Source organism: Megascapheus bottae, chromosome 33 (assembly GCF_031878675.1).
Source record: "Megascapheus bottae isolate mThoBot1 chromosome 33, mThoBot2.hap1, whole genome shotgun sequence".
NCBI lineage: Eukaryota > Metazoa > Chordata > Mammalia > Rodentia > Geomyidae > Megascapheus > Megascapheus bottae.
Window position 1 is genome coordinate 5,607,876 of NC_143541.1, and position 22,701 is coordinate 5,630,576.

Here is a 22,701-nt window from a genome sequence, read left to right on the forward strand (position 1 = left end):
CAACCCTGGCAAGGCCAGGGGCAAGGGTACAGTCACTGGCAAAACTCCCAGCATAGGAAGCCAGGCTGGTCCCAAGCCAGTGGCCCAGTGGCCTCTTGCCTCAGACTCTGAGTCCAAGGATGGAGGGATGAGCCTAGGCTTTCCCCCTCAGCCCAGCTCAGACTCCTTTGGAAAGGTCGGGAAGAGGCTGGAGAAGGCTGGTGGCACCTGGAGTTCTGAACCCACATCAGCAAAACAAAAGAAACAACAACAAAAATCAGTAGGAAAGAGTCTGGCCCAGCCAGGGCTGAGTCTTGAAGAAGTTTCTGTAGGAGACAGGGCTGGAGAGGCAAGGACACAGCAGGCCACAGCCCCCCATCCTGAGGGTCCTCCTTCCCCTAGGAATCTGGCCAGTCTAGAGAGGGCAGCAGGGGCCCAAGAGGCTGGGGGGATTTGGACCCCTTAGGTCAAATTGAGGCAGGTCTGGCTCAGGCCTCCCAGGGTCTGGGGCCTTTCCCTCCCCCTCAGGCTGCTGATGGGCCCTGTGTTCTCTTGAAAGCCTGCAGGTCCTGGCCAGACTTCCATTGAGTGGTCAGTCAGAGATCAAGGTCTTCCCTCAAACCTGAGTGTAGGGATGAGAGGGCAGCAGACAGGATTCACTGCGCTCAGGCCAATTCCTGGGCTGCAACCTTGGCCTTCAGGGTCCCTGCGAGTGAGTGACAGGGCAGGGCAGGACTCCCCATCCGGAGACGTCACCTCCTGGTCGTAGCACAGAGCTTACTGTAGTACCCACAAAATCTAAGACAGAAAAAGAGAGAGAACTGGAAAATCAGAGACAGCTGGGACACGGGGACATCCCTGAGCATGCTAGCCACTCCTCCTCGTAAAATATGATCTGGATGGATCACGAGAGGCCATGCAGCTAGGCTGACATGAATGCTGAAGATGGATGGCACTGATTTCTTTTTTCCCTCCTGTGGCTCAGAAGTGCACTGTAAAGTTTATTTATCTTGAACTCTCAATGAGAGGTGGAGATCCCAGATGCCGAACCTTTAACACTGGGTGGTCAAGGGGCTTTCCTTCCTTCCTTCCTTCCTCCCTTTCTTTTTTTGTGGTAGTGGGGTGTGAAATTAGGGCCTTGATCTTGCCGTACTGGTGTTCTACCACTTGAACCCATTTTGCTTTAGTTAGTTATTTATTTTGTCAGTCATGGGCCTTGAACTCTGAACCCTGGGCACTGTCCCTGAGCTCTTCAGCTCAAGGCTACCACCCTACTCCTTGAACCACAGACCCACTTCCAGTTTTCTGGTGCTTAATTGGAGATATGAGTCTCACCATCTTTTGGTGCTTGGGCTGGCTTTGAACTGTGATCCTCAGATCTCAGCCTCCGGAACAGCTACGATGACAGCAGCTATGTATGATGTGAGCCACAGCCTGGGCTGAGTTATTTTTTCAAATAAAGTCTCACTTTTTGCCCAGGTCAACCTATGTCATGATCCTACTATTTATGCTTTTCCCTTTTTAATGGTCCAGATGTTGTCTTCATGACTTTTTGCTCTTGTAGAATTGAACCCAGAAACTCCAGATCTCCATTCTCCACAGTAGGTATGATTACAGACATAAACTACCACGCTGTGGGGTCCAGGTGACAGTCATGATCTTGCACTTCTGGAAGCTACCACCAGAGGGCAGACCTTGCCCTCACACCAGGACCATAGGAAACCAGGGAGTTTGAAGGGCTCTTTCCAGAAAGAATCTCTATAGACAAGTTAGCAGATGAGCATTTAAGAAGGGTCCTAAAAATGGGACTCGAAATCTCTAGCCTCATTGGACTGAGACAGCTAGTGAGAACATTTGGAGCTGTGTTCAAATCCTGAACCTTGAGCAAGCCACGGGGCTTCTCTGACCATGGGTTTTCATTCTCCTTTCTAAAGTATCTGTAATACAGAACATTCTCCACAAGTCAACCTGTGGCTGGCACAGTGGCTCACATGACAGCCCCAAAAAGTGGAGCTATTCTCATCACCCACAAAAGGTTAATGCTTATGCTCAATCTGCTAGCTGGGCACAGTAGCCCACACCTGTAATCTTAGCTACTCTTGAAGCTGAGATCTGAGGACCAGGGTTTGAAGCTAGTTGGGGTGGGAGAGAATCCATGAGACTCTTAACTCCAATTGGCCACCAAAAGTCCAGAAAATGAGCTATGGCTCAAATGGTAGCGTGCTAGCCTTGAGCAAAGAAAAGCTGAGAGGCAGCGGCCAGACCTTGAGTTCAAACCCTAGGACCAGCACACATGCACACAAAAATGTTACCTGCTGCCAAACTAGGTAATACCATATGTGTATTATCTCATCTAATCCTCATGACCATTATTCCCATGATGCATAAGGATCAACCCCAAAAGATAAAATCCATGTAAATACCAAAACAGATCCCTCACACGCTCAGAGCTCAAGGAAGGTGTGACTTTAGAAGTCACCGTTCTCAGGAAAGAAGGGTACACCCACACTGCAGGAGGCTCTAGGAGAGAGGACCTAACCTCAATGTTGGTATTGTTTTTAGCCTGTAATTCCACTCCTGATAACCTCAAGAAAACAGAGTGGGCAGGGGCAATCTGTGGATGGAAGGGTCTGGTATCCGTCCTAAGGCTCTTTTTTTTTTTTTTTTTTTTGCCAGTCCTGGGCTTGAGCTCAGGGCCTGAACACTGTCCTTGGACTCTCTCAAGGCTAGAGCTCTACCACTTGAGCCTCAGCACCACTTCCGGCTTTTTTCTATGTATGTGGTACCGAGGAATCGAACCCGGGTCTTCATGCATGCTAGGCAAGCACTTTAACCACTAGGCCAAACTCCCGGCCCCCGTCCTAAGGCTCTTAACTCATGGGTTTTGTTTCTGTATTGAGACAAGGCCCCATGACGTGGCTTGGGCTTTGGTTCACTGCCTTAAGCATCTGGTGTTTGCATCCCTCCAGCCTGGACTCGTCCAGCCCGCCCTCCTTCACCTTTGTTCTCCGGCTTGAGCTCCTCCTGCAGCAGGTCTGTCTGCCGGTTGCCCAGCACGAAGGCGAGGAAGGAGAGGATGAGCGCGTTGAGGATGCCAATGATGGCCAGGATGTAGGCCCAGCGCACAGAACAGTCCCCCAGGGAGTACTTCCCCGTCTTGGCCCCACACATGTCCCGGATCGTCTCGGCGTCCCAGCCATCAGGGAAGATCATGCAGCCCAGAACAAGGCACAGAGCTGGGCAGGGCAGCGGGGCCATGGCCACAGGGAGGAAGGGAGAGAAAGCATCCTTCAGTGCTCCTGGGCCCTGGCCGCCCATGTGGGCCATCAGAGTGACCCCAACACCAGTCCTCCCCCCTCCCTCAGTCCAGTGCCAGCTGCTGGTTCTGACACTGGGCACCCACACCAGTGCCCCTCCCCAGTCCAGTGCCAGCTCCTGGTCCTGACGCTGGGCTCCCACACCAGTCCTCCCCCCCCACCATGTCCAGTGCCAGCTCCTGGTTCTGGCGCTGGGCTCCCCACAGTGCCGTGACCTGGCTTGTGTTCTAGTGTGTCTTCCTCTCCTCTCTGGTACTGCCTCTGCCACGGTAATTCTCTAGTCTAGTGGGCTCACCACCCCCGAAGGACTGGGAAATAGTGTTCCCGGAAAAGGGAATGGCGAGTGCAACGCTCTGAGTGAAGGGGACTCCAAAGTCCAAGCACGCTTGCTGGACCTGGAGAAGCAAGTACAGGGCTCAGGGCACAACCTGGCTGCCCGTGCAAATTGGAAGCTGCAGGCACCTATGGGTATTTAACTTCCTCTCTGCCCCACAGAGGCCCAGGAGGAAAGCCTGGGACACTGGGCATTATCCTTAATGAAAAAGGAGGGCCTGCAGAAAAATCTGGACCATCTGTGTCCCCACATTCCCCTACAGACCCTCCAGGACCCAAAGGGAGAGGGTCTGAGGGTGAGACACCAGTGGAGGGGGAGGGAAGAGGATCCGGCAGACCCGGCCCCCTCTGCTGGCACCCCTAGGACCTTGGTGAAGGGTTCCAAATCTCCAGGAAACGGCAGAATGGGGAAGAGTTGGGCAGGGGACAGACACACTCTCCCGCCCTCTTCTCTCCCTCCGCCTCTGCCGCTCCCTCTCCCGGGTGTCAGAGTGGCTGGCCCTGCTGTAATTTGTCTTCACTCATGCCTGGAGCATTCTTGTCTCCATGGAAACCACTCTGGTATCCCTGCGCTCCCACCCTCAAGGCTCTGTTACTGCAAGCAGTTTTCTCTGCAATCCCAGCACTGGGATCTCAATGAGCCTGGATCCCTAGGCTCTGCAGATTGTCTCTTCCCCACCTCCCAACTTCCTCTGGCCTTCCCCTCCCTCTCCCTGTTTTCCCTCCCGCTGTCTCCCTTCCTCCTTTCCTCTCCCTCAGTCTGCGATATGGAGTTCAGGTTAGACCCTCCCTTTTTCTTTTTCTGTTTGGATCTCTCAACATTCAGCATTTATTTTGCAGGCCTCTTCCCCACTGGCTTTTCCTTCAATCTTTGTATCTATCCTTCTCCTCCCCCTCTCTTCTCACTGCTGTCTCCTCTCTGCCTTTCCATTGGCACACCTCACAAGTCAACAAACAAACAAGGCCCTTTTATGTGCCTAGCATGGGGAAGTCTGACCTCAGGAGCAGAGCATGGAGAAAAAAAGTAGAGTGAACATATAATGTGACCATTACACATGTCACAGAGTGCCCTAAGGAGCAGACACAGAGATGAGCCCAGGACAGGATGGACAGAGACCATTAGGCCTCTGCTCTGTCTCCTTTGCTCTACAGGGGCTCAGATGGTGGCCATGGAGCCTTAGAGGCGACTGCAGGAATGGAAGACACCCAAGTGAAACTCCTGCAGAAAAGCCCATGGGAGGTCAGAAGGAAGAGAAGAGACCATCAGGAGATGGAATGTTCTGGACAAAGCAAGCCTCAGCAATCTCACGTGCTGTGTGAGGAGCTAAGGACTTCCAAGACCAGCTCCCAGGCTTTATGGGAGTCATAATTGCATGAGGAGGCAGCTGACACCGAGGCACACACACCAGTGCAAGGCGTGGCTTGTGACAAGTTTCTCAGTCTCCATGGGAGGGCCTGGGAGAGGGGCTTTCTTGACATTCTGGGATGGAGCACCTTTGCAGACCTCTGCTCAACTAGAAAAACATGGCCAGACCCTGCAGGTGCCACCACCCTGCCTGGCTGAGAACCACAGGTGTAAGCAGGCCTGGGAGGGGTGTCTCCACCCTAGGTCACCCCACTCCACTGACTGACCCCACACCCAGCAACAGGGATGAATTCAGATGAATTATTTTAGCCTGGGGCTGTGTGAGTGCATTGCACTTGCCAGGCAGCCACTGGGTTCAACTCCCAACTCTGCACTGACTGCAACAAAGTTATGTGATAAAGTTGGGTTTTGGTTGTTGTTGGTGGTGGTGGTGATTGTTTTATTTTTGTTTTTGTTTTTTTTTGTCAGTCTCAGGGTTTGAACTCACAGCCTGAGCCCTGTCCTTGGGCTTCCTCAAGACTAGAGCTCTATCATTTGAGCCTCAGCATCCCTCTGGCTTTTTCTATGTGGTACAGAGGAATTGAACCTGGGTCTTTGTGCATGCTAGGCAAGCGCTCTACCACTAGGCCAAACTCCTGGCCCCAAGTATTGAGGTGGGTTTTTTTGTTTGTTTGTTTTTGTGGGTCATGGGGCTTGAACTCAGCCTGGGCACTGTCCCTGAGCTCTTCAGCTCAAGACTACCACTCTACCGTTGAGCCAAGCCTCACTTTCCCTTTTCTAGAGGCTAATTGGGGATAAGAGTCTCAGGTCTTTTTGTGTCTGGGCTGGCTTTGAGCCTTGATCCTCAAATCTCAGCCTCCTGAATACCTAGGATTACAGGCATGAGCCACCATTCCCGGCAAGTTGTTTTTTTTTTTTAACTTTTTATTAAAGAATTTATTAACATTGATTTTTACATCATATTTCAAATGTCTTATTTAACAAACAAGTATTCAAGAAGGGAATCTCTATATACAATCACTGCCGGCATGTTGTTTTTGTTTTTGTGTTTTAAATAACATTGAAACTGAGCGTAGTCATACCTGTCCCAGCACTAGAGAGGCTGAAACAAGAGAATCAAGAGTTTGAGGTCAGGAGAGAAGGAAGTTGGGACAGAGAAAACTGGGAGACAACTAGGTGAGGTGGCTCATACCTGTAATCCTAACTACTCAGGAGGCTGAGATCTGAGGATCTTGGTTCAAACCCAGCCTGGGCACTAAAGAATGTGAGACCCTTATCTCCAGTTAATCACTAGAAAACAGGAAGTGGGGCTATGACTCAAGGGGTAGGGTGGGAGCCTTGAGCTGAGGAGCTCAGGCACAGTGCTCAAGCCCAGAGTTCTAGGCACATGACAGGAAGAAGAAAAGACACACACACACACACACACACACAAAAAAAAAAAAAAAAAAAAAAACTGGGAGAGAAGGACAGATGCAGTGAAATGTACTCGAGAATTGTACATCACCTCTGTCCAGCCCTCTGTACATCACCTTCACAACAAAATTTACAAAAAAGTTTGAGGCCAGCATGGGCTACGCAGCAAACTTACAACAAAAATAGCACTATGTACTTACAGCCAGCAACAGACACTTCTCATCTCATTTACTCCTATTTTTTTTTTTTTTGCCAGTCCTGGGCTTGAGCTCAGGGCCTGAGCACTGTCCTTGGACTTTCTCAAGGCTAGAGCTCTACCACTTGAGCCTCAGCACCACTTCTGGCTTTTATCTATGTATGTGGTACCGAGGAATCGAACCCGGGTCTTCATGCATGCTAGGCAAGCACTTTAACCACTAGGCCAAACTCCCGGCCTCCTATTTTGAAAATCTATATGAGATTGAGCAATGTCATTTACAGGTGAGGACACTGAGCCTCGAGGGAATTCGGTCAGTATCTTACCCAAGATAACACAAATAGTAAGTGTGGCGTCTATATCCAAGCTCACATAGATTCTTACTTAACCTTTGGGAATTCAATTATTACACTCCCTGCCTTGCAAAGGTGGGGCTCTAAATTCAAATCCCATTTTGGAGAAGAAAAAAAAAAGCAACTTTAAACCATTATCAAAGAAAAGGAAACAAGGATCATCTTAAATAGCAAAACACCCCAAATGCAATTCCAATGAAATCAAAACAATGTTCTTAGAGTCTAGCTAAAGATTTTTTTTCACCAACACATGCTCTGAGCCTAAGGGCTATTTGAAAGGTGCTCCAGTAAGTGTGAGGGGTGGAGACACATTAGTTTCAAGCTGATACTCTTCCACAAAGCTAGGAACAACGTGGAAAGGGAAAGGTGCCAGCCAGCGGCCGGCGCCTTCCTGCCATCTGCCTCCACAGAGGCAAAGCCAATTCCCTTCTCCTAGACCCAGTTCCCCTCGCTAGGGTCACGAGCTCTGCCCGCCCGTTCCCTGGAGCAGTGGTGACATTTCACATGACATAAGGCGATGATGAGGCACCACACAGCAGATATGCAAGGCAGAAATTCTGCTGGGGTCTTGGAAGGGAGTGGGACACGTTGGTAACACTCTTCACTCAGCAGCCCCTAGTAGGGCTACATAATTGGTTCCCCCCAAAATTCATGAGTTGGAAACTTGATCCCCAATTTGGAGATAGTTAGGAGGTAGTTTGGTCACAATGGCTCTGCCTTTGGGAATGGATTGGTGCCATTATTACATGAACATGCTCCTTTATTATTGTTGCAGGTCTCAAAACTGAATCCAGCACCTATTCATGCTAGGCAAGTAACATTGACTTACATCCCTCCTGCAGGGTTCCTCAAAAAAAAGGAAGAGTTTAAAGCCAGGCACTGGTGGCTCACACTTATAATCCTAGCTACTCAGGAGTCTGACATCTGGGCACTGTCCCTGAGCTCTTCAGCTCAAGGCTACCACCCTACCCTTGAGCCAAGCCCCACTTCCCATTTTCTAGAGGCTAATTGGAGATAAGAGTCTCAGGTTGTGTTGTGCCAGGCTGGCTTTGAAGCTTGATCCTCAGATCTCAGCCTCCTGAGTAGCTAGGATGACAGGAGAGAGCCACCACAGCCTGGCTCTCCCAAGGGATTCTTATCTCCAATTAACCAGAAGTTGAGCTGTGGCTTAAAGAGGTAGAATGTTTAGCCTTAGGCAAAAGAGTTCAGGGACAGTGCCAAGGCCTTGAGTTCAAGTGCCACGACTGCCAAAAAAAACGTGTAAGGCCAAGTGTTTTGGCATATGCCTATAATTCCAGCTATGACGGAAATAGCAATGGAAGGAGTAAAGTCTGCGTCAATCCTTGAACAAAAAAAAAAATAAGGTGTAGATCAAAATGGCAGAGTGATTGCCTACAAGTCTGAGTTCAAACCACAGTGCCCAAGGCAGAGGCCTGCATCACGTGGTAGAGGGTTTGCCCACCATGCCCAGAGCTCTCAGTTCAATTCCTAAAACTGAAAGAAAAATCCACAAAAAAAAGTCGAATGACAAATTAGGCCAGATGCTGGTGGCTCATGCCTGTAATCCTAGGTACTCAGGAGGTTTAAATCCAGGGGACTGTGGTTCAAAGCCATCCTGGGAAGAAAAATTTGTCAGCAAAAGACTAAGCTAAAAGTGTGGTGCAAGTCATAGATCACCAAAAAAGCAAGACAGCCAAGTGAGCTATAGACCCCGAATTCAAACTCCAACACCTCCAAAACAATTCAAAAAATAATACTCATAACTCCTACCCCAAAGGGTTCACTTTCTTAATGTAGAAAGAAATCTTACACATCAAAGAGGAAAAATTATCATTGACTTAACAATATTCCGGAAATGACACGCTATAGAAAAATCTATATAAAAGCTGCTCAACCTCATTCATAAGGAGGAAAGTTAAATTACCACTATAGGACTGAGATCTGAGGCTTTGCCCATTAAATTAGAAAAAAAAATAAAGCATTTGATAACACAATTGGTAAAGAAGTGACTGGAGAGAAAGTAACTTTATATCACCTCTGTGGGGACCACTATTTACAGATCTGTCAAATTATCTGTAAATTATACCATTTCAACCAGCAATTCTTCTATGGGGCTTTGTTCTAGCCTATATTTGTGTATGTACCGAATTATATATGTTATTCACTAAATCATTATAGCAACGTATTATAAATTTATTGTTTACTTTTTTTTAAATCGTATTTTATTGCAAAGGTGATGTACAGTCACATTAAATAAATATTAACTAAGCAGTATGCATTCATATCAAAGTTTATATGTTAAGAAAGAGGTAATTTTTTATGTTCTAAGCAGAGCAATCTCAAAGATGCATTACTGAATAAAAGAACAAGACACAGAAACAAGTGTAAGTATGTCCACAAATTCTTTGATATTGAATCCCAAGTGGATAGGGGCAGAATTTATTTATTTATTTTTTTTTGCCAGTCCTGGGCTTGAGCTCAGGGCCTGAGCACTGTCCTTGGACTTTCTCAAGGCTAGAGCTCTACCACTTGAGCCTCAGCACCACTTCCGGCTTTTTTCTATGTATGTGGTACCAAGGAATCGAACCCGGGTCTTCATGCATGCTAGGCAAGCACTTTAACCACTAGGCCAAACTCCCGGCCCAGGGGCAGAATTTAACAGCTCACTTTTCTGTGTGTGTGGAGGTACTGGGGCTCCTACTCTCACTTAACTTTTATACTCATGATTGGTTCTGTACCATCTGAGCTATACCTCCACTTCTGGATATTTGCTGATTAAGTGGAGATAAGAGTTCATCTGCTGGCTTCAAACCAGGAACCTCAGATCTCCACCTGCTGAGTAGCTAGAATCACAGGTGTGACCAGGTTCTGAAGTGTCTGGCTTAGTAACACATTTCTGATAACGCGGTGGCACACATGATGCCTTTGAAGTCTGACAGCCTACGACAGCACGCAGCTTTGATAAAGGTTTCAACACAACCTGCAACATAACAATAACTAGGGCAGTCTGGAACTGCCTACCACAAATCCATGTCACTGGAATAGAATGGAGAAAGGGAGGGAGGGAACATGAAGAGGAGAGAAGGAAGAAAGGAGAGAGGGAGGGGGGAAAAGCAAAGAAGGAAAGGAGAAAAAAAGGAAGGAAAAGAAAGGAAGCAAGCAAGCTGGGTGAGGGGGTACGTGCCCGTCGTCCTGTCTTTTGGGGAGGATTGTGATTCCAGGCCAGTCCTAGGCAGAAAAGTCTGCAAGTTCCATCTCAACAGGAGAAGCTGACTATGCCGGTGCACAGTTTAGCTACAGTGGGAAGCCCAAAATAGGTGGATCACAGTCCAAGTGCACTAGGATGTGATATTCTATCTCGAACATGGTAATCAAATCAGGGGAGTGGCTGAAGTGGCAGATCACCTGCCCAGAAAGCAGGAAGCCCTGAGTTCAAGCTCCAGTAGAAAAACAAAACCAGGCTGGGAGTTTGGCCTAGTGGTTAAAGTGCTTGCCTAGCATGCATGAAGACCCGGGTTCGATTCCTTGGTACCACATACATAGGAAAAAAAAAAAAAAGCCGGAGTGGTGCTGAGGCTCAAGTGGTAGAGCTCTAGCCTTGAGAAAGTCCAAGGACAGTGCTCAGGCCCTGAGCTCAAGCCCAGGACTGGCAAAAAAAAAAAAAAAGAAAAACAAAACCAAAAACACCTGCAAGCCAGGCACCAGGTTCATGCAGTAATCCTACCTACTCAGGAGGCTGAGTCCTGAGGACTGCAGTTAAAGTCAGTCTAGGCAGACAAATCTGAGACTCTTAACCATGTAACCAGCAAAAAGCAGAAACTAGTTAGTAGAGTACCAAGTGTGAGCAAAAAAAAAAAAATCTAAGTGAGATGTTGAGGCCCTGAGTTCAAGTTCCATTACCAGAATAAGACACAAATAATAGTCCGCATATAAAAGGGACTAGAGATGTGACTTAGCAGTAGGGCACCCTCTAGACCCAAAGTGGACTTCAGCTTAAGTCTCTGCTCCTGTCAGGAACCTCTTCCTGGCAAAGCTCCCCCTGTCCTCCAGTAACAGTTGGTACTTGGAGTTTTCAGCTCTCACTTGTGATCTGTATCCTTACTTCTGGGGCTCTACTTCAGAGATCCATTCGGACTTTCACTGAGCTGGATGTGTGACCTTGAGCAAGTCGTTTGACCAGATGAAGGTTAGAGGACACAATGAACATGAAGACATCAAGAAGCCCGCATACTGCACGTCCTCAGAAAATGCAAGGGTCGTCCTGAGAAGCCCTCATTCCAGTCAATTCTCCAGTCTTTCTTCATCATCCTGCCACTGTCCACACCTTCCACCCTCTAACGGAGCCAGGAACTTGGGCTTGAAGTCACAGGGCCAAGTTGTAATCCTGCCTCCCCCACTTATTTCCTCTGAGCCCTTGTACAAATGATGCTTTGCTCTTCCTGACTCCAGTTTTTTGTCAATATAATATGAATGTTATTAGGGCCACAAGACCATTGTGAGGGTCAAGTCATATTATACACAGATTAAAAGCTCAGAATATTAACCATTTTTCCTTGTGGAGTAGTAATAGAGTAGCTATTTAAAATCTGATCTCTTTGATGTGGTCCCAAGAATCTCCTCTCCTGGCTCTCTGTAGATGTCACACTCAAATCAGACATGGCTTCATCCCTGAATTTCTATCCATGATGCTCTTCTCCATTCAGAATGCTCTCCCCGCCCACCCAGCCACAGCCAAGCCACCTCTGTGCCTCTGGGTATTGACAACACTATCAACCCAGCATGCATCGGTGCTCAGTGCTCAGTCTGGGAGGGGCGGAGAGGGAGAGGGGAAATCCCACCTGCAGGCAGCTCACCCACGGTTGCCTCCTGGAACAGTCATCACGCATGATCTGCTCTGCAGGAATTGACCTTTCTCCATGCTAAATTCACACGCTGTTCCAGAGATGGGCACATGGCACGGGCAATAAAGTTCTCATGATTCGTTAAGATACGGACACTTGGCAAACGCTGGGTCAGTAAGAAGCAGCCCTAGAACTTTGGTTGGAATGGTACTTTTTTTCCACAGCAGAAGTGATGTACATTCGGGGTTGCCAGTGCCCTGATGTGTCACCTTCAAGAGGGAAGTGGACTTGATAAGCCAATAAAGAGGAACCAAGAAATACCTAGCAAGCGAGTGTCTGAGGCACCTGCCTGCATTCCCAGCTGCTCAGGAGACAGAGCTGAGGATTGTGGTTGGAACCCAGTCTGCACAGACAAATCTGAGAAACTCTTATCTCCAGTCAACCAGTGAAAAGCCTGAAACAGAGCGGGGATTCAAACGGGAGAATGCTAACCTTGAACAAAAATGCTCAGCGAGGGCCGGGAGTTTGGCCTAGTAGAGTGCTTGCCTACCATGCACAAAGATCCAGGTTCAATTCCCTGGTACCACATACATAGAAAAAAACCAGAAGTGGAGCTGAGGCTCAAGTGGTAGAGCTCTAGCCTTGAGAAAGTCCAAGGACAGTGCTCAGGCCCTGAGCTCAAGCCCAGGACTGGCAAAAAAAAAAAAAAAAAATGCTCAGTGAGCATGAAAGGCCTTGAGTTCCAGGACTGGCACTACACCCCCCCCCCCCCCCCCCGCATACACACAAAAAGAAAATAAGAGGTTTGAGGCCCTGCTCAAGTGGTAGAGCATTAGCTAATGAGCAAAAAGGTCAGATATTAAGTTTGAATCTCACTTTCAGACCAAAAAAAAAAAAAGAAAAAGAAAAGAAAAGGGCTGTATTCCTTATAGTATTGGAGCATCTGGATCCATCCTTGCCTGAAGCCAGACACTCTTGACTTGCAAATTATATGAGCCAAGAAACCCAATGCTCTTTATTTTAATATATTTAGGCTAGTGTGAGTTGAGTTCCTGTCATTGATCTGGGCAAGACTGCTGACCCAATGGGAGAGCAAGCTTTGTCAGGATGGCACTGCACAGGCCAAGTCCTCGGGGTGATGTCCCATGTAGCTCAGTACTATAGCACCTAGCACAGGGATGATCCAAGAGCAGGTAAGAAATAAAGACACAAGGCTGGGAGTTTGGCCTAGTGGTAGAATGCTTGTCTAGCACCAGGTTCAATTCCTCAGTACCACATACATAGAAAAAGCCAGAATTGGTGCTTGGCTCAAGTGGCAGAGCTCTAGCCTTAAGAAAGCCCAAGGACAGTGCTCAGACCCTATGTTCGAGCCCCAGGACTGGTAGAAAGAAAGAAAGAAAGAAAGAAAGAAAGAAAGAAAGAAAGAAAGAAAGAAAGAAAGGAAGAAAGAAGACATATAAATACCACTTTGTATTTTCTTAATGGTCCAATGTTCATTAGAATCAAAGTTCACAGGAACAAGAATCCTATGGCAGGCACTTGGCTTTCTATACAACACAAACAAAGCTCCTAGCTGCTTCTGGAGTCCCTCTAAAAACAAGTGACACTCACTTCTGGAATGGAACTTTCTAGGGGTCCCCACAAGGCTGAAAGATATCTCTCTCTCTCTCTCTCTCTCTCTCTCGCTCAGATAGATAGATAGATAGATAGATAGATAGATAGATAGATAGATAGATAGATAGATAGATTTTTTTGGTCTGTCATGGAGCTTGAACTCTGGGCCTGGGCATTGCCCCTAAGCTCTTCAGCTCAAGGCTACTGCCCTACCCCTTGAGCCACAGGGCCACGTCTGGTTTTCTAGTGGATAACAGTCTCATGGTTTTCAGTACCTGGGCTGGCTTTGAACTACCATCCTCAGATCTCAGCCTCCTGAGTAGTTAGGATTACAGGCGTGAGCCACTGAGCCCAGCTTGAAAGAGATATTTTGGATCAAATAATCTAACTGTTCTGGCATTCCCAGAGGAGGAAACAGATTTAAACAAAAAGGTTTTATTGAACACTGTGCTGAGAGACAAAGATAGTCAGGCAAGAACTTCCCACCCGGCCTCTGGCCCTCCACTCTCCCAGAGAGCTCAAATATCCTTGAGCAAAATGCAGCAAACTCCTCAACTCTGCCAACTTTTCTGTGCCTCAGAGCAGAGGCAGCAGCACCAGGGAGGGTGGATTCCCTGAGTCAGGGATCACAGAGCCCAGCTTTAGGCCTGATGGCAGTGAGACTGAGTGAGCTCATATTCCTCTTCCTAAGACACAGGGAGGTGAGGGGGAAGGTGAAGGAGTCATTGCTACGATCCCTGGATTTTGCTGATTACATGGAAGTCACTGAACCGTTAAGCAAATCCCAAGATTAAACAAACCCACAGGGATTACAGAGAATTTAAAGACCAAGAGTCAGGATCCCATCTGTAGACACCAAATGACAGTAGATGAATTGGGAGGGCTGTCCATCTCAGCCTCTACTCTTTCCAGCTTGCCTTTGGAAGACAACAAATACGCTGGAAACACACAATATCGTTTCTCCTGAAAACAATAGAGTAATAGCTCATATCTCGCAAATCGCCTTCTATGTGCTCTTTGAAGATGCTACAAGACACCCATCTAAGTTGAATGGGGGGGGGTGAGATGGATTTGACACAAGACACTCGAATGTCCAGATCTGGAGATATATTTCCTACCTCGAAAAGTTCTTCCAACGGGAGAGAAAATCTTCCCTGTGTTGGAAAAGGCCCTCTTGGGGAGGCAGACTAGCCCGGTGACCTTGGCTTTCATCCCAATTGTCAATTCCCACTTTGATCACTTGTCCTGGTCTCAAGACACGACCCTGAGCAATATCAAGTCATTTCCAAAATTCACATTCCTCCCTGAAAAGATGGAGGCTTCCCATCAACGGAGACCCCAACTTCCTGCAGTGCCCTGAGTCGTGGAATCGCCAGGAAGGGATATAACTCCTCTACCCAGGAGTCTCTTTGGGAGGGCTAACCACTTGTTGAGCATTCTGAGGTGCTTACCATTAAAAGAAAAAAAAAATCTCTGATTCATGATTATCCGATTTTTCTCTTCTCCTTCCGTCCCCGGAGGGCCCCGCTTTGTCTTGGCCCCCCTGTATTCTTCCCACCTGGCCTCACTTTCCCCAAGCCTGCAATTAGGCAAATGCCCAGGTTGCTGAGTCTTCAGAATCACTCTTCAATCGAAAAATGGACGGGGGGGGGGGGTGGGGGGGGGGAGGAGGAACCCTAATGGATCCTGGAAAACTGTCTCAGCATTTCTCATTCCCAAAAGGTCCTTCTCCGAATCTGAGGAGAAGATGACTCTAAGTCTGAGACAAACATTCCAGAGGATCTGAGAGACTCATTCCCCCGATGTGGCATGAGACCCTCCCTGCATGGGCCAGGGTCTCCTTGGAAGGGTGGCTACCAATAGAGTCTTGCTCTAAGACCAGGTAGAGACACTGTGCCCTGTCCTGTTGCCATCTTCCCTGATGGTTTACAGATGAAGAACCCAAGCTTCAAGAAAGTAAAGTGAACACCCAAGTCGCTTAGGTTAGCGGCCCAAGCCAGGTCTCTAGATTCGCTCTCTTGTGTGGTGGTGGTATATGTGTGTGTGTGTGTTTCAGGATAACGGACATTTAAGAACACATGGACCACATTCAGAACAACGTCTCCACAAAGATGGCCAACGGAGACCCTCGGTGTCGCTAACAGAACGCCAGCCCATCAACAAATGCGCACCGAGCCTCATGTCCAGGCCCCATCACCCCCTCCCCACCCCCGTCCCAAGGTGTCTGTCTCTGTCATTGAGTCTCAACAACAGCTCCCCAAGCGCCGCCCGGGGTGGAGAAGAATCGTCCTCTGACTCCTCCAAGGAGTCTCCCCATCTCAGCCCCCGTTCCCGGGGCGCCACGCGCGCGCCCCTTCCCTACCTGCCAGGAGCTGCATCCAGGCGCAGATCTTGTAGACCGTGGCGGTGTTGCAGAAGAAGAAAAGCGCGAAGCAGGTGATGCAGCCGAGGATCAGAACCATGGACAGCAGCACGAAGAAGGCGGCCGCCTTGAAGGCTCCGGACGGGATGGTGCTGAAGTCGGTGAAGGAGCCCCGGCAGGTGAGCTCGCGGCCCGCCAGCCCGGTGCCCACGCAGTAGTGGAAGAGGCCGAAGTAGCCAGGCTTGGGGGTGCTCACGCTGTCGCCCACCCAGTAGGGCTGGATGAAGACCACCACGTTGATGATGGCGAAGCAGATGGTGAAGATGGCCCACAGCACGCCGATCGCCCGCGAGTTCCGCATGTAGTGCTCGTGGTAGAGCTTGGAGGCCTCCTGCGAGGGCAGCATGGTGCCCGGGGGCGGGGCGCGCGGCTGGCAGCCGGGGGCCGCCGGCCCGGGACCCACCGACCTCCGCGACCACGGACACCGACCTGGGGCCGCCGGGAGCTGGGGACGCACGCGAGAGGCCGCCCTGAGCCCCGGCCCCGGCGAGCGCGGGCGGCCGGGGGCTGGCGTGGGGGCCGCGTCCTGGGGGCCCGGCCACGACCTCCAGTTGGGGGAGGGGCGAGGCAAGGGCCCTGAGGAGGTCGGGGGGGGGTCGGGGGCAGGGATCTGCAGGGGGGGTCGGGAGCGCTCCCGGGGAGTTGGAGGGGACGGGAGCCCGGGAGCCGGGCGGGAGGACGGGGTGGGCGCGGGGGGTGGGGGGGCGCTGGTGTTAGGGGTAGGGACTGGCAGGGGCTGCGGGAGGGGCGGCAGGAGGGCGGGGGCCGCCGGGCTGGGGTGCGCGGATCGAGGGCAAGGTGGCCGAGTTAGGGCGACGCTGGGCTGGAATTGGGGGGCTGAGGTTGCAGGGTCCGGACCCCGGGCGGGGTGCGGGCGCCCCGCTCACTCTGGCTGGGTGCGAGCTGGGGTGGGGGCTTCCTGGGCCCAGGAGACACGCGGGGAGCGGGGCGGCCGGGGCCTCAGGCCGAGGCGGGCAGAGGCGCTCCGGGGCGCCGGGAGCGGCCGGGTGTGGGGGGTGCCCGCCCTGTGCCCAGGCCGGACGCGCGCGGAGGCTGCGGCCGGAGGGGACCGGGGCGGGAAGACCCACCTGGGCCCGGTCCGGGGCAGCAGGTCCGGGGCTGGCACGGCCTAGGCGCCGGGGCTCGGCGCTCCGAGCTGCGGCTGGCTGGGCCCAGGTGGCGGCGGCCTGCGCGCGGCCTCCATCTTGCTCGGGTTCTCCCGGCGCGCGCTCCCGGGGCCAGGCGCGCGCTCGCGCTCTGCGCGCGCTGCCTGGCGCGCTCCCGCGGGCCGGCAGAGCCGAGCGGACCTGGGGAGGGACGCTTCGTCCCAGGAACCCTCTCCACGAGCACCCCTGATTGCCCGGACTCCCTTCTCAGCCCCAGCTTGGATCCCCACACAGCCCGTGGGAACGGAGAGGGGACCCAGCCTGACGCTGTTGGAACGAAATCACCGGCAGTGCCTGAGGTCGCGCCATGACGCTTGCGGTCATTTGGGCCTTGGAGGTGTTGAGGGTTTCCGGAGTCTCCTGGGAAGAGGGAACCCCAGGCTCACCCCCCACCCCAGCCAGCGCCTGTGCCCAGGACTCCTGGGCCACCAGCGCACGCGGCTGGGCCGGGGCCTGGGACCCAGGTGAGTACCAAGGGACCCAGAGACAGGGGCCGGGGAACTGTGGTTTCCCCTCTCCGCTCCGCGCCTGGCATGAAGTGGGCACAGGACGGCCGAGGGAATGGCTTTGCGCGCCTTCTTTTCCTTCTGGAGATCAGCCTGTGGCTGAGGATCTGAGAAGATGAGCTGGGTGGGAGCCCAGACGCCTGTCTACTGCTGCCATCTCCACGACCTTGCACTTGTGCTTTCTGGAACTTTGTTTCTTCTTCAGCTACAGTGTGAACAAATGAAGCCCCTCACTTCACATGTGTATATGCTTGTCTGTAAAATAATCCGTTAGTGAGTCCCAGACACTGGACGCACACAGGGACAGGTCTGCTAACATTTTTATCTCTCTGAGAAAATAAAATCATGTTAGATTGCCTAATGTCTTTTTCTGAGATAATGACATTACTGGGGAAATCCACTTTATCAAGAAATAGTGGTGAGAAGCCAGCCACCAGTGGCTCATGCCTGTAATTCTAACCCCTCAGGAGATCTGAAGATTGTGGTTTGAAGCCAACCATGGCAGGAAAGTCCATGAGACTCTTATCTCCAATAAACTATCCAGAAAAAGCCAGAAACTGTGACTCAAGTGGTAGAGCGCCAGCCTTGACCACAGAGAAGCTCAGGGACAGCACCTAGACCAGAGTTCAAGCCTCAAGACTGGCAAAAATAAATATATAATGGTGATATCTGCTGGGAGCTGTTTGTTTCTAATGGCCTTGAAAGAAACAAACAGAACAACCGTGTTTTAGCGTGTGTGTGTGTGGTGGGGCTTGAACTCAGGGTCTGGAGGATTCTATTCCAGGATGCTGAGTTGGAAACCTAGGAGTGTCTCCTACACTATCTCCTACATTACAGATGGGGGATAGGAGCTAGAAAAGAAAATGGATCATTCAGGAGGGAGGGGGCTGTATCCTGTCAATCACAGTTCAAAGAGCCAGCAAGGAGAGTCTGTGAGACTCTTTTTTCCAATCAACCATCAAAAATCTGCGAGTAGAGTGATAACTCAAGAGATGAAGGGTTAGCCTTTTCACTTTTATTTATTTTTTTTGTTGCTCTGAGACCAGGACTCGAACTTGGTGCCTGACATTTTTTTTTTTAAGCGGCTTGGTTATTTTTAGTTAAAGAAAGAACAACCTTTTCCAAGGACAACAGGGAACTGAAGGTCAGAAGCTGGGTATGGGCTTCTCATAAGCTGCTGCTCCAAAGCCTGGAAGGGGAGGCACCTCTGGGGGTCTCCTCTCTCTGGTGGTGGTGCTAGGGGGAGCTGCCAGCCCATCCTTGGCCACTGGATTGGCTTATGAGGAATGTACGGTGATCTCTATTGGTTCACAGGGATCTACAGTGATCTTTATGTGCTGGTCAGCTGACATGATTGACACTAGAATTCTTGGAGGGTATTAAGTTAAGGAATGACACGGGGAGCCAAGAGTGGCTTATTCTGTTGGATTCTGAATCACAATCAGGAAATAGTCTTTATCTGGTGCAACCATAATTTCATTTTTCTTGGAACGAATTCGAAGGAAGGTCAGGTCATTCTGGGGGTCAATCTCACGCACGGTGCTCTGAGCCTTCAAGATAAAGTTGTGCATGAGGTTGGCATACTGCGTAGTGGCGGGATTATCCATGGTGCTCTTGATAGGAATGCCTTCTGCACTCACCACGATGATGCCCTGCACGCCCTTCTGGCTCTGAAGTCGCTTCAGTGTCTCCTCCACCTCTGCCATCTTGGAAGGATGCTGTACACCGCGGAGCCGACACTACATTTCCGTCCGCGACTGGTGCCTGACATTTTGCTCCTTGGCTGGTGTTCTACCAAATGAGTCAGGCCTCCAAAACCACTAATAATCTTGAGCAAAACAAGCTCAGGGATGGCACATGAGTTCAAGCCCTCAAGACTGGCACAAAAAAAATAATCTTCAAGTAGTTATACAAAGGGGTTTCAATTTAACAAGTCCATTTATGTATACCATGCATCTTTATCAGCCTCTCTAACATTCTTACCATTGCAGGTTGTTTTGGTTTTGTTTTGTCTGGGGCCTTGATCTCTGGGCCTAAGCATTGTCTCTGAGCTCTTCAACTCAAAGCTATCACCCTACCTTTGAGCCACAGTCCCACTTCCTGTTTTCTGGCGATTAATTGGAGATAATTGGAGAAAAGGGTCTCATTGCTTTATAGAGTCAGTAAGGACTGAACTGCAATCCTTAGATCTCAGCCTCCTGACTAGCTAGTATTACAGGCATGAGCCACCGTGACCTGCTATACTGCAGTTTTTGAAATAAAAGAATATCTGGGGCCAGGAGTTTGGGCTAGTAGTAGAATGCTTGCCTAGCAAGCACGAAGACCTGGGTTCGATTCCTTGGTAGCACGAAGACCTGGGTTCGATTCCTTGGTACCACATACATAGAAAAAGCCAGAAGTGGTGCTGGGGCTCAAGTGGTAAAACTCTAGCTTTGAGAAAGCCCAAGGACAGTACTCAGTTCCTGAGTTCAAAGCCAGCCCCAGCACTAAAGTTTGTGAGACTCTTATCTCCAATTAACCACTAGAAAAGTAGAAGTGGCCCTGTGGCTCAAGGGGTAGGGTGGTAGCCTTGAGCTGAAGAGCTCAAGGACAACACCCAGGCCCAGAGTCTGAAGGACTTTAGTGCCTGGTCTGGCTTTCTTTCTTTCATTTCTTTTGGTGGTTAATTGGAGGTAAGAGTCTTAGGGACTTTTTGGATTACAAGCATGAATCCCTGATGAGCTGAGGTCTTAATAACTGTCTTCCCATATTGGCCTGGAAGCTTCACTTCCTGAATAGCTGGGATTATAGGCATGAGACATTAAGCATGGCCTATTTCAACCATTGTAATAAGTAATAAGTGCCCAAGCCCTCCCCTGAGTTTCTGAGTTCAGGCTCCAGGACTGGCAAAATAAGTGAATAAATTAGTTGATTTATTAACTGTTAACATGCCAGTATCCCTTTGTCCGAAAATTAAGTTTATTTTATGTGGACTCAAGGGATTTAAAGTCTCCAACACTCAAGTTACACCAATGAAGAAATATATTAATTTTGTCATATATATTAGGTGTTTTTTGGCTTTTTTTTGCCAGTCTTCCTGGGCTTGAGCTCAGGACCTGTCCTTGGACTTTCTCAAGGTTAGAACTCTACCACTTGAGCCTCAGCACCACTTCTGGCTTTTTTCTATGTATATGGTACAAAGGAATCAAATCCAGGTCTTCATGCATGCTAGGCAAGTACTCTACCACTAGGCCAAACTACTGGCCTGTGTTGTTTTGTTTTGTTGGTGGAAGGGCAATACTAGAGCCTGAACCCAGAACTCGGGGTCTAGGCACTGTTCCTGAGCTTCTTTTGCTCAAGACTAACACTCTACCACTTGAGCTACAGCACCACTTCCAGCGTTTGTGTTTATGTGGCACTGAGGGAGTGAACCCAGGGCTTCATGCATGCTAAGCAAACACTCTACTACTAAGCCACACTCCCACCCCCAAGCCTTTCATCATTCTGGCTTGATCTTTTTGTTCAAGGCTGGTGCTGTAACCATTTGAGCCACACCTGTACTTCTAGCTTTTTGCTGGCTAATTGAAGATAAAAATGTCTCAGAGGCCAGGAGTTTGGCCTAGGGGGTAAGAGTGCTTGCCTAGCATGCATGAAGACCCAGATTCGATTCCTTGGTATCACAAACCCTGAAGCGGTGCTGTGGCTCAAGTGGCAAAGTTCTCTCTTGAGAAAGCCTGAGGATAATGCTCAGGCCCTGAGTTCAAGCCCTGGAACAGGCAATTTTTTTTTTAAGTGTCAGATTTATTTGCCTGTGCTGACCCTGAACCTTTTTTTTTTTTTTTTTTTGCCAGTCCTGGGCTTGAGCTCAGGGCCTGAGCACTGTCCTTGGACTTTCTCAAGGCTAGAGCTCTACCACTTGAGCCTCAGCACCACTTCCGGCTTTTTTCTATATGTTGTACCAAGGAATCGAACCCGGGTCTTCATGCATGCTAGGCAAGCACTTTAACCACTAGGCCCAACTCCCGGCCCTGACCCTGAACCTTTATTCCTCAAGATGTCAATCCCCTGCATAGCTAGGAGTACAGGTGTGAGTCACCAATGCCTGGAAATTTTATTCCTCTTAACGTTTCATGCCTGCTTTTCACAGTCGTAAGTGTTCTGTCTTTTCATTGTTTCAAGGTTGTTTTTCCAGTACTGGGGATGGAACTCAGGCTCTCATACTTGTTAGGCAAGCACTTTATCACTTAAACCATGCTCTCAGCTCTTTTGTTTGTACTTTACTTTTGAGGTAGTGCCTCACTAACTTTGCCCAGTTAAGGCCTTGAACCTGCAATCTTCCTGCCTCTGCTTCCCGAGTAGCTAGAATTACAAGTGTTTACCATTCCCGCTTGTTGTAAGTTGAGTCTTTTACTAAAGCAGCTAAGTAGGCCTTTGCAGTTGTTGCTACAAATAGCTTTACTTTATGTTACTTATATCATTTGTGTGACAAAATATACAAGAAAACCACTTGAGGAAGGAAGAAACTATTTGACCTTATGGAAGCCAGGAAGGAGAAGCAGGAGAGGGAGGGAAAAGAAGGCAGCCAGGAAGAGGGACGTTTCCTCCATTCAGGTCCAGCCTGTGGGATGGTGCCGTTTACATATCCATACTGTAGAGAAGTTTTCTCCCCTTAGTTCATCTGATCTGGAAATGATTCTCTCTCTCTCCCTCTCCCTCTCCCTCTCCCTCTCCCTCCCCTCCCCCTCCCCCTCCCCTCCCCCTCCCCTCCCCCTCCCCCTCTCTATCTTAGTTGTAGGGCTTGAACTCCAGGCCTGGTGCTGTCCCTGAGCTCCTTTGTTCAAAGCTAGTGCTTTACCACTTTGAGCTACAGCACTACTTCCAGTTTTGGTTAATTGGAGATTAGGGTCTCACGGGGACTTTTCTGCCTGGGCTGGGTTTCAAATTCAATCCTCAGATCTCAGCCTCCTGCATAGCTAGGATGACAGCATGAGCCACCAGTGGTGACAATGTTCTTAAGCACACACACAGAGGTGTGCTTTCCTCATCTCCCTGAAACTCTTCAACCCCAGCAAGTCAATGTGCTAGCTGAGTGTGCCTCAGCCCGCCTGCTATCCCAGCTCATGGGAGACTAAAGCAGGAGAACCAAGTGCTTCCTGACATAGGCTACCCAACCACATGGCTGGGGCCTATAAAAGTAGCCTGTAAGATCAGGCAGG

General features: G+C 49.7%; 1 protein-coding gene and 1 pseudogene across 1 annotated transcript; both read right to left on the reverse strand.

Annotated features, from left to right (window-relative positions):
• Positions 1-195: 195 nt before the first annotated feature.
• On the reverse strand, positions 196-17,049 carry Lhfpl4 (LHFPL tetraspan subfamily member 4). The gene is made up of 4 exons (XM_090323865.1): positions 16,923-17,049; positions 15,775-16,279; positions 2,979-3,215; positions 196-777 (listed from the first exon to the last, which is right to left on the reverse strand). The coding sequence occupies exons 2-4, from the start codon at positions 16,178-16,180 to the stop codon at positions 677-679; spliced, it is 744 nt and encodes a 247-aa protein (XP_090179991.1). The 5' UTR covers positions 16,181-16,279; positions 16,923-17,049; the 3' UTR covers positions 196-676.
• A 1,570-nt stretch (positions 17,050-18,619) lies between these two features.
• On the reverse strand, positions 18,620-19,260 carry LOC150042841 (dynein light chain roadblock-type 1 pseudogene; annotated as a pseudogene).
• Between the last annotated feature and the right edge of the window lie 3,441 nt (positions 19,261-22,701).